At 52.3% G+C, this 13258-nt stretch overlaps 1 protein-coding gene across 1 annotated transcript; it reads right to left on the bottom strand.

The window, feature by feature from the left end:
* Nucleotides 1-6375: 6375 nt before the first annotated feature.
* TSKS (testis specific serine kinase substrate) lies at nucleotides 6376-12795 on the bottom strand. The gene is made up of 11 exons (XM_043997121.1): nucleotides 12626-12795; nucleotides 12156-12402; nucleotides 10144-10239; nucleotides 9812-9895; nucleotides 9405-9488; nucleotides 8782-9188; nucleotides 8032-8226; nucleotides 7568-7735; nucleotides 7206-7341; nucleotides 6983-7107; nucleotides 6376-6585 (listed from the first exon to the last, which is right to left on the bottom strand). The coding sequence occupies exons 1-11, from the start codon at nucleotides 12793-12795 to the stop codon at nucleotides 6429-6431; spliced, it is 1869 nt and encodes a 622-aa protein (XP_043853056.1). The 3' UTR covers nucleotides 6376-6428.
* Nucleotides 12796-13258: the final 463 nt, after the last annotated feature.

Genomic DNA, 13258 nt, shown 5'->3' with positions numbered 1-13258 from the left:
TCACTAAAAAAAAAAAAATCAATGTGAAAAGTAATGATGAGCTGGGGGAGTTCAGAAAGACCTGGAAGGACTTACATGAATTGATGCTGACTGAGAGGAGCAGAACCAGGAGAACATTGTATACAGTAACAGCAGCATTGTGTGATGAACAATAGTGACAGCCTTGGCTCTTTTTAGCAATGCAATGGTCCAAAACAATTTCAAAGAACTTCATAATAGAAAATGTTCTCAACATCTAGAAAAAAAGAACTGTGGTTTAGGAATGCAGATTGAACCATACTGTTTCTACATTGGGGCTGTTTTTTAATTTTAATTTTTATTCTTTTATGAGGTATTTCCCTTGTGCTCTGACTCTTCTGTCACAATATGACGAGTGCAAAAATATGTTTAATGTGATTGCACATATATAACCTATATTAGATTGCTTTCTGTCCTGGGGAAGAGGGAGGGAAGGGAGGGTGAGAGAAAAATTTGGAACTGAATATCCTATGAAAACAAATGTTGAAAACTATCCTTATATGTAACTGGAAAATAATAAAAATACTGAACAACAAAAAAGAGAGAACTCAGATCTTCCTGACTGTGGACCCACTGTTCTGTGAATTATGGAGTCACCTAGCCACCTTGGGAAACATCTTGAAGATTCTTTTTCTTTTTCTTTTAGTGAGGCAATTGGGGTTAAGTGACTTGCCCAGGGTCACACAGCTAGTAAGTGTTAAGTGTCTGAGGCCAGCTTTGAACTCAGGTACTCCTGACTCCAGGGCCAGTGCTCTATCCGCTGCGCCACCTAGCTGCCCCTTGAAGATTCTATCAAAGGGTTTTCCAGGAGCTATGAGTTAGCTCCTCCAATCTCTAAGCTTGAGCTTACTTTCCCCTGCACTCCATATGGACTTTTGGGAGAGTGTGAAAGATCTCTTTTGGAGGGATGTTTTGTACCAGTTATTCTTAGTAACATTTGATAATAAACTGACCATCATGAAAGGCAGACACTATACCCCATAGCCCATGTTCCTAGTGCCTGGCAAAGAGCCTGGAATAAAGTAGGCACTTAAGAAAAGTTTATATCCCATACCCCAACCTCTTAGAACTAGCCCTAGAATCTTATGGGGGAGCCTAGCTCTAGGGGCCTTGATCCACATATTGGGGAATTAGGATAAGGAGTCCTGGCTATTTTAAAGGCTAAACTAGCACATGTGTACAACATTCCCACAGACTTTACCAAGTCTGCCTATTGGCTTGTGCTTTGGAGATTCAGGAGATGGAGAGAATATAAATACTCATAACCAGTTTGTCTCTTGGCTGAGAAATCAGCTGAAAAAAACCTTACCAATTAGCAATAACTTCAACTCAGCAGGGCTCTAATGGGAACAAATGCAGGGGACTGAGCACAAACTCATGAGAGGGCAGGACATTTTACTGAGAAGTTAGGTAAGGGAAGGATTTTGTAACTTGGCCCTCCCTCTTTTAATTTTTCATGAGTTTTGTGCCCCAGGGAGAGACTGCCTGTCCACCATTTCATCTAAATCTCTCTGTGCAGTCTGTCTCTTGCTTTTTCCCATTTTAGTGCCAATTTAGGAGTCGGAGTGGGACAGGGAGAGAGAGACATAGAGATAAAGAGGGAGGGAGAGGGAGAAATAGAAGAGGGAAAAGGGGAAAAGGAGAGGGGAGAGAGAGAGAAGAAAGGGGAGAAAGCAGACAGACACAGACAGAGGGAAACAGAGAACCACCATGGATAACATGTGACTGCTGCTTAGGGCTGTGGTATTTGTGATGTTGCGTACTGTATCCAGAGCTGTAACCTGGATCTTTCATGGAGATGTAAGCTACTGGTTGAGATTTGGGGGGAGTGTTCTTGCCAGGGAGAGTTCCAGAATGCTTTGGTTGATCAGCTATTAGAGAGCAAGGAGTGAGTGAGCTGCCAGGCAGGGGCATAGCTCTTCCCTCCCAAGCTACCTTTGCCTCCTGGTTTCATCTTCAAGGTCCCAGACAAGCAACCCCTTTCTCAACCTTTCTCTTCATGTCTTCAGGAGTATAGAGGGTGGTCAGGAAAACTGGTGGGAGATGACAGGACTGAGCATTACATGGTGTAGTTCTCAACAAGTATCTTGTGCCTTATCTTTGTAATAACAAAGTAGGTATGTGGCCACACACACACACACACACACACACACACACACACACACACAAGTGGATTTCTTGTGGGATTATAATAACACAAAAAATGCTGAGGAATGGGAAAGGGAGGTCCCAAATTTGTTAATGAGGACTCAAGAGCAGAGATGAAATATTTTATTCTTTTAATAATTTTGGACCATATTTCTCAGGGATTAAGAACCAGCTACCTTTGCTATTACAAAGGATGTGACATTCTGTGACCCTGTGGTTCCACTCAGTATCCCTGTACTTCTCAGTTCCAGGCTGGCTAAGCCTAAAGTCCCTTCTCTGATCACCATTTCATGCTCACACCCATCAGGTCAGCTTCATCCTTCTGGTGGGGGCTTCTATCTCATTTTTCCCTACCCTCCCATTATGTCAGCCCCTGTTCTTTGTCTTCATATTGTCCTTTATATTGCATCTTTGCCATCTTCCAGACTGACCCATGTCCTCCCTTTGGAAATCGACGTGTATATATTTTGTTTTGACTAGCAGTAATAAAGGTTGTGTGGGCTCAATGTTGAACTGATGAGTGAGGTCATAAGGGTGATGTCACTCCCTCTTACTCTCTTGTATAAGTGATACTTCTTCCCAGACATAACCAAGTCTCTTTTTCTTTGGAGGAGATGTTTCCCTTTCAAACCAATCTCAGGAAAACAATGTGAAGAAAAGAGGTCAAAGGCTCTCCTCCCAATGCCAGCCAACATTTTATAGTTTCTGCCAATCAACAACTGCCATTTGCCCTGAAATTAAATTGCTCTGAGATAGAAAACCATCAAGGACAGCATGAGGCTCAGTGCCCTGGGAAGCTCTAAGATGGGGTCAATGATTATCTCTCTACAACTTGAACCTCTAGCCAGAGAAATTCTCGGCAAAATATATACTACAGTTATAAGATTTATTGTCTTGGACTTATGATGAAAAGTGTTATCCACCTCCAGAGAAAGAACTAATGGGGTTTGCATGTAGATTGAAGCAGCCTTTTTTTTTAAACTTTGGGGGGCAGCTAGGTGGCACAGTGGATAGAGCACCGGCCCTGGATTCAGGAGTGCCTGAGTTCAAATCCAGCCTCAGATACTTGACACTTACTAGCTGTGTGACCCTGGGCAAGTCACTTAACCCCAATTGCCTCACCAAAAAAAAAAAAAAAAAAAGAAGTAGCAGAAGGCAAGGAAATGAGCCCGACAGGAGTAGTTATTGAGTGATCACACACTCTAAGGAACCCCCAGTCCCTGCCACCGGGACAAAGCTAATTTATATATTTTATTGTTGTATCTCTACCTGCATGCTGTACCTGGGTGTTGGGTGTATACTTTTTTTTTTACTAGACAGCACGGGGAGAGCTGCAGCTTTAGTCCCAGGAGGAAGGCAGGCAGGCTGAAGGTCTCCAGTGCCAATTCATTCCTCCAGTCTTCTTTAAGTAGAACTCAATGATATTTTGCATGCTCTCGGCACACTCTAAGCTAGGGACATGATGGGAGTTGAAAGGGATTTACCCACTTCCAACCCTGGAATGAAAAGGTGGTTGCTGAAGTAAAAGCAAAAATAGGGGGTACCTCTAAGTGCCCAACAGGAGCTGGGACTGCTCCCCTGCAGGAAAGAGGCTGCTTAGAAGCTCTAATTGAATATAGAACCAGAAAATGGCCATAGCTGGTGAAACCATTGGATGACACTTGTTGAGAAGATAACCAGCAGATGGCAGCGTGGTAGAGAAGACAGCCCAGCAATTGACACCAACCACTCCCAGTTCAGAAGGGAGATCCTGACTCAACAGACCCTATTGCTGGACTGGTAGCTAATAATTAGTGGTTAAAAAAAAGAGAGGGGGTGGAGATTCAAGTACTGAGAGGTGCTCTAGTGACTTATTTTTTTCTTTTGTTTTCTTCCTTTTTTGGGGGGGGTGAGGCAATTGGGGTCACACAGCTAGTAAGTTTAAAGTGTCTGAGGCAGGATTTGAACTCAGGTCCTCCTGACTTTAGGGCCAGTGCTCTATCCACTGCTCCACCTAGCTGCTCCACTCTAGTGACTTATGTTTCCTTTGAAAGTTACCTTGCCCAAAGGACACATGCTGAAGGTGTGGAGGAGTGCACATATAGGGGGGATTTTCCTTATTTGCTTTGCTCTTCTGTTTTTAGCTTTTCCTTTGGTTTTGTCTGACTGTTAAAGAGAGACACCAGCAAGGGCTTGTGAACTGTGGTTTTAAATACCCAAATAGTGCCTTGAACTCTGTACAGCTTTCAGGTGTTCATGGTTCAATGGAGCCCAGTCTACAGATAAATCTTGTGCAAAGGTAGGTCTCAGAGTTCCAGTACTCAAGAGCCATCTGGTGCAGCACTTAGCTGAGGGGAGTCCCTACTTCCCACTATAAAGTGATAATCCAGTCTCAGCCTGAAGACCTCCAAGGAAGGGAAACCGATCACCTCTGAAGGCAGTCCATTCCAGTAGTGCGTGGTTTTAATTGCTAGGAATTTTTTTCCTAATGCAAATGCTTAATTTTTTTTTGTTTTGTGTTTTGTTTTGTTTTTGTTTCTGCGGGACAATGAGGGTTAAGTGACTTGCCCAAGGTCACAAAGCTAGTGTGTGTCAAGTGTCTGAGGTTGGATTTGAACTAAGGTCCTCCTGAATCCAGGGCCAGTGCTTTATCCACTGTGCCACCTAGCTGCCCTCTCAAATGCTTAATTTGGAAACTCTCTTTGATGATACCTGCCCATCTGGTGTGACTCTTGCCCATGTTCTTCTATGTTCTCCCATGTTCACCTTGGGGTGGTGAACCCAACTTGCTGGAGGTTTTTTCCTGACACCTGAAGAATATCATGGCTTTCTACCTGTCCTTCCTCATGCTCATCTTGTGACCAGTCTTGTCTTCTCTTGCTGTCTTATATTTCCTTATCTTTTCCATCTGTTCTCTGCAGTTCTTCATTGGTTACATGTTGCAGGCTGCTCATATCCACTATGCTCCCTCAATTGCCCTGTGATATTTTTTTTAATTTGTCAGAGATTGTTTTCCATATGGCACTATCATACAACATCATTGGTAGAACGATGGTATTAAAAACATAGGTTTTGGGGGCGGCTAGGTGGCGCAGTGGATAAAGCACTGGCCCTGGATTCAGAAGTACCTGGGTTCAGAACCAGAAAATGGCCATAGCTGGTGAAACCATCAGATGACACTTGTTGAGAAGATAACCAGCAGATGGCAGCATGGTAGAGAAGACAGCCCAGTCTGGGTTCAGACACTTGACACTAATTGTGTGACCCTGGGCAAGTCACTTAACCCCCATTGCCCCACAAAAAGAAAAAGGCTTTTCTTAGCATTGGAAGCTAGGAACTTTGCAATTTTCTAAAGGAAATCCATCCTGCTTTCCACCTCCTGTTCAATCCTGGACAAATATCTCTGGGTCATGGATTTTTTTTTTTTTTTTTGGTACAGGTTGGTTGGCCTTTACTTCTCTAGTATGTCAGTAGCTTTACATTATAGTTGCCCATATAAAATGTATTTTTCTACTAAATGGCAGCAAATTGTCATAACTCCAGCCCCTAAAAATTAGCCCCGGGAATCCAGAACAGGGTTAAAGGAAGAAGAGTACGGGTGAGGGGGAACTTCCTGTTAATCTCTGACATCGACCCGTCCATAGCCCTAGCTTCAGTCACAAACACAGCCCCGACATATTTTGTCCAAACCATCCTGTCGGACCAGATTTCATCTCAGCTTCACCATCTCAGCCAATCAAGTGAATGTCTATCCAAATTCAAACCCAAGCACCCATCATCAACCAACCCCTCTTTCCCTTTGGCCCAACCTAATCCCCAACCTTATTCAACATAACTCAAACCCAATCTCTGGGTCCAGCCTCAGTCTACTCTTATCAGTCTTTAGCTTCCCTGAAAGTCCACCCAAAGAGCCCATCCATCCTTGGTGTGGTAGGAGAAAATCTAGTTTGATGTCAGATGATGTCTGGAACTCAAGTTAAACCCCCTGAGCCTCAGTTTCCCTACTTGTAAAATGATAGAATTGCACCAAACCTCCTTTTCTTAGCTCTGCCCTCCGCCCATCCACATTTAAGCTCATTACATCCATTGAACAAACTTCAGCCCCAATCCTACCTTTAGCCAGATCTTTGGCTTGTTTGAAGCCCTAAGTATAACGCCCCCCTCCACCCTTAGCCCCAATCTTTTGATCATTGATCCAGTGGAGGGCTATTCCCATAAAGGTCTGTTGCATGCATTGCCAGTGTTGCAGAGAGAACATAGGAGGCAGAGCTGGGGTTGAGATTTTACTGCTCAGGTGCAGGGCCCCCACGTTTTGGAGGGGCTCCTCCACTGCTCCCTCCCCCTAGGCTCGTGGCCGATCCCTCCAATGGGAGGCTGCTGAGCTGGTCATGTAGGGAGCACATCTTCAGATGCAGGTAGTCCAAAGCTGCCACCTTCTCCCTGCAAAGAGGAGGGAGAAGAGTGCTCAGACACTGGGGCATGGGAGCAATGGAGGTCATCCAGGCCTGGAGATTTGGGTCAAAAGCAGGAGGTAGTGAGCGCCAGGGATTACAGGTCATTCTCCTCTCAGGGATCACATTAGGATGTTACCAGCTGGTCATGACGACATCAGCCGTTATGTCTGGGTCATGGAGGTAGGGTCAGGGGGACCCAGGGTTATGTCAGGGGTCATGAGGAAGTCCAGGCTGGGAGGGGGGGCAGGAGCCATGTGGGCAAGGTCACAGTCATAGCAGGTTAAGGGTTTAGGGACACACTGGGGTCAGATGAGATCAGAGGTCGCTGGTCAGGGTCACATTTGAGGTCATTGTGAGGTGAGGTCAGGGGTCAGGACCCTCACTCAGGCTTCATCTTGTCTGTGAGCAGCAGGTTCTTGGCCCTGAGGGCCTCATCTTGGGCCAGCCTGAGAGTCGAGCTCAGAGCCTCGGCCCGCACGTGCTTCGCCAGCGCTTGGCGCTCTAATTCCTGCAGTGACAGGAGGCAAGGTCAGTGTCTTCCTGGTGGGCTTCCATTCCCGCTGCGCACTCGGCCTGGGGCGGGCTGGGAGTGGGGACGGTGCGTACCAGGATCTTCTTGTGCAGTCGTTGGCAGCTGGGGCACGCGGGGGCCAGGCCGCGCTGCTTGACTTCATCCACCAGCGGCGTCAGGGCCCGCTCCAGGAGCTGCTGCAGGGACTCCGACGACAGCTGCTGCCCCTGGCTGGGGGCGGTGGGCTCAGGCTCCAGGACTTACCTGGCCCCGCCTCCTCACCCAGGAGCCTCCAGCTTCGACAGGCCCGGGAGCTTCCTCCACCCCGTCCTTTTCTCATCAGGACCACGACCCCCCCCCCCTCCCGCTAGAACTGAGGTGCCCAGCTGGGGCTCCGAGACCACTACACCCCCTCCCAACCCCGGCGGCCCTGCGGGTTGGAGAGTCGGGGCTTTACCTGCCGCAGCGAGTGCAGGAACCCGGCCGGTCCAAGGTCATGGAGAGTTCGGAGCCGCGGCGGGCGCTGCCCAGCTGTCGACCCAGCTCCTCCAGCACGGGCTTCACGGGACCCAGGCCCTCTAGCTCCCCGCGCAGTGAAGCCACGGACACGGCAGAACGTTCCACCCTTGGGGCAGAGCAGACGTGGAAGGGCTCAGCAGGCCACATCCCAACAGAGTCTGGCTCTCCACTTAGTGACACCCTGCGTGCAACCAACTCCGGACCAGCCCGGCCCTGCCCTTGCGTCTTAAAGCCCTTTCAGCTCCCAATTTGTCCCGCCCTTTAGTCATCTACAATTAGGGGCCTCGCCCGTGGTCCTAGACGCTTCGCTCTCGGGTCAGCCTTCCCTGCCTTTCCGCTGAAAGTGGGGATTGGGGCTCCTGAGCGGCAAGAGTGGGGTCCAGGGGAGGGGAGGCTTCTCACATGGTGCAGAGTTCATCCGCCCGGCCCCGCAGCTCCTGGAGGCCCCGAGCAGTCTGGGCCTGCTCCCTCTGGGCCCGTTCCCACTGGCCCAGGAAGCCGTCCAGCCGTCCCCCGAGACCTCCGAGCAGCCGCAGAGCCTCCTGCACCGCGCCCTCCTCTTGATACCAGCGTGCAGTCAGCGAGGACACCTCTCTCCTGCACAGGGAACCCGGAATTATGCTCAGGGCTCTGCCTGCTCCGGGGATCGCACCCCCAGAAGCAGGGTCCCAGAGCCTCTCCCATATCTCCCAGGCCCGATCCCTTCCCCTCATCTCCTCTCTTCTTACAAGGCCGGAAATTCATCCCTCTCCGGGTTTCCAGGCTAGGACCTCCCTTTCGGTCCTTTCCACTTTACCGTTTGGAATCGGCAATCCTGGTTTCCAGATTGGCCCTGCCTACCCAGTCCGAGAAGGTGGACCCCCACGATAGCTCCTTCCTCCACACCTAACGGGGCTGGAAACGAAGCACTTCCCAGACCAGTACCCTCCATTCTGTTCTAGGAGCGTCAGCTCCCAGTTTATCCCTGCCTTCGACATCCTAACTTAACTTGGAATGTTTCAGCTCCAAGACTGGTCCTTCCTCCTCTGTCCCACCAAGTCTTGGATACCTACCCAGCCCCGCCGGCCCCAATAGCTCCGGTCCTCTGTCCTTAGACGGCTCCTAATGCTGCCCCCACCTTGCCCCCTGACTGGCCGGTCGGCCTCGGGTCACCTGAGTTCCTCCAGGCCGGCGGTGACCTTCTGCAGCTCCAGTTCTCCGCTCTCCCCTGTGCGCCCCTGACCCTGGCCCTCGCTCTGGCCCTCGGACCCATCGCCGGGGTTTACTGTGACCCGGGGTCCTGAGAGCTCCGTGGGGCTGCCAGTCTGGAGCGTGGGAGTGGGGCCGGGCTCAGGCTCCAGCTCCGGTTCCGGGTGGGGCTCGGGCTCCGGTTCCGGCTCCGGCTGGGGTTCGGGTTCAGTCTGAGGCTGAGTCTCTTCGGGGGGCGGGGTAGGGCAGGTGGAGACCAAGGAGTGGCGGGACAGTCCGGCCTCCACCTGCGGCTCCAGTTCCGGCAGCTCAGCCTCCTGCCGTCTGGGGGGTTCATCCTGCAGCTGCTGCTGGAGGAACCGGAGTTTCTCCTGGGGAGGCGAGGAGAGGGAAGTCCTGCTGGGAGCCTGACCCCACCCCTCTTGCTGTCACTGGGAGATGGGCAGGTTTCCATGGGCTTGGGGCGCGGGATGACCAAGACTCACTGGGAGGTGCTTCTGCCGGTCTGACTTCCCGCCCACCAGGCTCGGAGGCTCTGGGCTCTCTGGCTGGCCCAGCGCCCGCCCCGGGACCCAGGCGTCCCTCACCTCCAGCAGGGCCGAGTTCTGCTTCAGGACGTTTGTCTTTATCTCAGCGTCTTCCACTGAGCGGGTCACCTTCCGGCAATTCTCCTGGGACCGGACATCTGGGGCTGGGGTGGGGGCTAGGGGAGGAAGCCCTCCCCCGGGATGCGGGGGCTCCCCTCGGTCCCAGCCCCCATCTCACCCCCATCCCTGCTTTAACTCAAGTGACTACACCCACAGGCCTCCCCTATTCCCGCCCCCTGTATGGCTACGCCTCCTTTCCTAACCACGCCCACTCCATGCCGGGCCTCCAGCTAATCCGCCTCTCCGATCCCGGGTGCCTGGACTTGGTTGGCCACGCCCCCTCGCCTCGCTACGCTTCACCTGCCCCGAGGACCCGCCCATTGGCCCCATGGCGAATCCCCGCTCACCTTCAGTTGGCTGCAATATCCCTCCAGCTCCTCGGCCTCCTGCCTTCTACGCTCCAGGTTCTCACTCAGCACCGAGCACTCACTCTGTGGGGAGGGGAGCCCCAAAGGGGAAGAAGAGTTGGGGGCCGGCGGGAGGCGCGCGGGGGCGTGGTGGCCCAGAGAGAGACAGGGATTCTCTGGGGCCGAGGGTGTGAGAGATGGCTCCACAGGCTCAGCAGGGTGAACGGGGCAAGGGTCCCCCCACCCCCAGCCAACCCAGGATTCCCGCGTGGGGGGCGTGGGGAGAGCTCTAGGAAGGGGAGGGGATTGTTCCAGGCAGCGGCTAGTGGGACCTGAAGCGACTGGACGTGCTGGTTGACCCGGGTGGTCTTCTCCTTGAGGCTGGTGATGGAGTCCTTGGCCCTCAGCAAGCCGCTGTTCACCCCGTTCTGTAGGACACGGAGGGGCTCAGGGGAACGGTACCGCGGACTGAGCTGCTTGTGTTCCCTAGCCCTAGAGCTAGGCAAGTGGCCTCTCAATTCTAGCAGTGGGGAAGGGGCGCGAGCTTTTCGGAGATTCATCAACGCGGGGCTCACTCTGCCACGTCCCGTCCTAATGTCTGCGATTCGGCCAGGTGGGGGTTACCTGCCTCAGTCTCGCCCCTCTCCGGAGTCTGTCCAAAGGCGGACACACCACCCACTTACCAGAGGGAAGGGTCATAATGTGGTGGGGGTCGGAGGGGATGCTGCCAAGGTCTCCTCCTCGAAGCCACCACAACGAAATGCCTTCCCTGCTCAATCAGGTCTAGTGGCTGCCTCTCCAAATCGTCTAGCACCAAACCCAAACTCGGGGCGCTAAGGCTTTGGGCCGCCCGCCGAGAGAAGCTCCCTTTCGGTCCCCTTGGGACAGCCAAGTCGGCTTGCCCCTGGGCACACACAATCTCATGCCTCTGCACAGCCCCTTCCCCTCTTCCTGGAATGCAGACTCTCCTCCTGATGACCTCTTAGAATTCCTGCTTTCCATCAAGACCAAGCTCAGTCTGTACCTTCCAGGTCAGGCCTTTCATGACCCTCCCCAGTATATATGGACTGGTTGCCTTCCTAACCATTTGGCCTTTGACAGCTGATAGCTCAGCAGGTAGAGACGACCTAGGCCCCGGAACCAGGAAGACCTGAGTTTAAATCTAGCCTCCTACACTTACTAGGTCTGTGACCTTGAGCAAATCACTGAACATCTGCTTGCCTCAGTTTCCTCAACTGTGAAATGGAGATAATAGGGGCAGCTGGGTGGTACAGTGGATAGAGCACTGGCCCTGGAGTCAGGAGGACCTGAGTTCAAATCCGGCCTCAGACACTTAACACTTACTATCTATGTGACCCCTGGGCAAGTCACTTAACCCCAATTGCTTCACTAAAAAAAAAAAAAAAATGGAGATAATAACAACACCTACCTCCCAGGGTTGTGGAGAGGATGAAAGGAGATATTATATTTGTAAAGCCTCTTAATATACTGTTTGGCATAAGAGTACCCATTATAAAATTCTTAGTCCCCTTTCCCCTCCCTTTTGTCTTCCAATCCCCTGCACTGGGCACATAGTAGGTGCTTAATAAATACTTGCTGATTGATTAGTTGGTTGGCTCCCTGAGGTTCAAGGTGGGAACCTGAAATTTGGTACTTAAAGGCCAGAACCCAGAGTTGAGATGTGTCTAACATCCCTGTCCTGTCTAACCCAGAAGCCAAGGGCCCAATTCCTTGCTTACATCTGGTTTCTAGTCCCTCTGTCCCTCTCTCCTTGAGTCTGCCTTAGTGTCTACCTCTTAGAGGTGGGATGGGGTGGGTGGAGGGGGCGGGTTAGCTTCCATTTTGGCATTCTGATTCTTGGCCAAGAAGTGAGGGAGTGTGGAAGTCTGGGGCATCCTCAAAAGTGAATTAAATCCATTGGCAAAAGCTTGAGCCTGAAGGCAGATTCCATAGCCTTGAAACCTCTCCCTAGAAGCCCACATTCTCCAACCCTGCCCTTTGCTGGCAGGAAGCAGGGGGAAATCACTGACAGGAACCCAGCTAGAACCAACCCCCACCTGTCTTGGCAACCCCAAATATGAGTCCTGGACCCTGGAGCCTCAGGTCTAAGAGTCACAGTGTGAGTTCTCAGAGTGAAACAAAAACCTCTCTGTCACCGGTCACTTAACCCTCAGCCTGGAGTCTTGGGTCTAAATGAGAATCAGGCCTTGAAAACCAGTCTGGGAATGTGACCCTTTGTTCTAAGCAAGGACCACTAGTACAAAAACCAAAGGTCGAGGCTTTGGGTGGGGGGGAGTTTGGAGGGCATGGTGCTGGACTCAAGCCCTCTGGGATGGGCCCTTACCAGCAGGTCGGCAATGTCAGGGTCATCAGAGGCCCAGGCTGGGGCCGCAGCTGGCAGGTTCAGGGCCGGGGGTGAGGATGTCCCAGAGGCCGGCAGGGCTGGCAGCTCATTGGTGGTGGACTCGACCCTCGAGGAGTCAGGAGGCTCCACAGCTGCCAGGTTGAGGAGGGAGACATTGGTGCAGGCTGAGGAACGCTTCAGGTTCAGGCACCACTGCATGGGCTCATGGGACATCCGGGGCTCCACCCTGCAGGAGGCAGCTGGTCAGTTCACCTGACTCCCTGGGAGCCCTGGCTTCCTCCTCTCCTCCCCCCCCAAATTTGTCCTTGGACTCTGCCCCCCAAAAGTCCATTTCCCTGGTGGCCTTGGGAGCCTGAGCTCATTCTTTCCCACTCCCCTCTAGGAGGCTCTAGCCTGGAGGCAGCAGTTGGATCAGCCCCCCAGGGAGCAAGGCCCAGGCCCCCACCCACCCATGGAAAGACACAGCCTTCTTTTTCTTGGCGATCCCCTTTCCGGGAACAGATCCAGCCCCAGGGACCTCAGGCCCCAGTGGGGTCCTGTTCTCAGCCCCGGCCGGGGGGTCTCCGGCCTCATGGATCTCCTTGGATTGCCAGATCGTCTTTACTACCACACTCGCCATGGTGTGAGTGGTGGGGGCGGGGCCCGGCCCAGGTGCCGGGGAGGGGGGTGGGGGGTCCACCGAGACCCACCACCCACTCTGACCCCTGACCTCAGCCCCCGCCAGCCTGTCTCACAAAGGGCCCAACCACCTAGAGACACCCTCCTGGGGGTGGGAGGATTCTAGAATCTATGAATCCAGCCCCTCCTCCCTTCCTAGAACTGCAATGGACTCTCCCAGGGCTTAAACTAGAACCTCAGGAGGGCATGTCATGGAACCTAGGAGTCTTTCTCTCAATGAGCCAGCTCACTGGAACCATGGGGAGAGATATCGACCTCCATTTATCTACCTATCTATCGATCTATCGATCTTTTTTTTTGAGGCAATTGGGGGTTAAGTGACTTGCCCAGGGTCACACAGCTAGTAAGTGTTAAGTGTCGGAGGCTGGATTTGAACTCAGGCCCTTCTGAATCCAGGGCCGGTG

The sequence above is a fragment of the Dromiciops gliroides genome, chromosome 3, assembly GCF_019393635.1.
Source record: "Dromiciops gliroides isolate mDroGli1 chromosome 3, mDroGli1.pri, whole genome shotgun sequence".
In the NCBI taxonomy this organism is placed as follows: domain Eukaryota; kingdom Metazoa; phylum Chordata; class Mammalia; order Microbiotheria; family Microbiotheriidae; genus Dromiciops; species Dromiciops gliroides.
The sequence above is the reverse complement of the archived record's forward strand: the minus strand, read 5'-3'. Positions and strand labels throughout refer to the sequence as shown.

Excerpts from the sequence above, each read along its gene's own strand:
- TSKS (XM_043997121.1), bottom strand. The coding sequence starts at position 12,795 with ATGGCGAGTGTGGTAGTAAAGACGATCTGGCAATCCAAGGAGATCCAT. Across the intron at positions 10,240-12,155 it reads CTGACATTGCCGACCTGCTG|AACGGGGTGAACAGCGGCTT; the intron begins GTAAGGGCCCAT and ends CGTGTCCTACAG. Across the intron at positions 7,108-7,205 it reads GACTGCACAAGAAGATCCTG|GAATTAGAGCGCCAAGCGCT; the intron begins GTACGCACCGTC and ends CTGTCACTGCAG.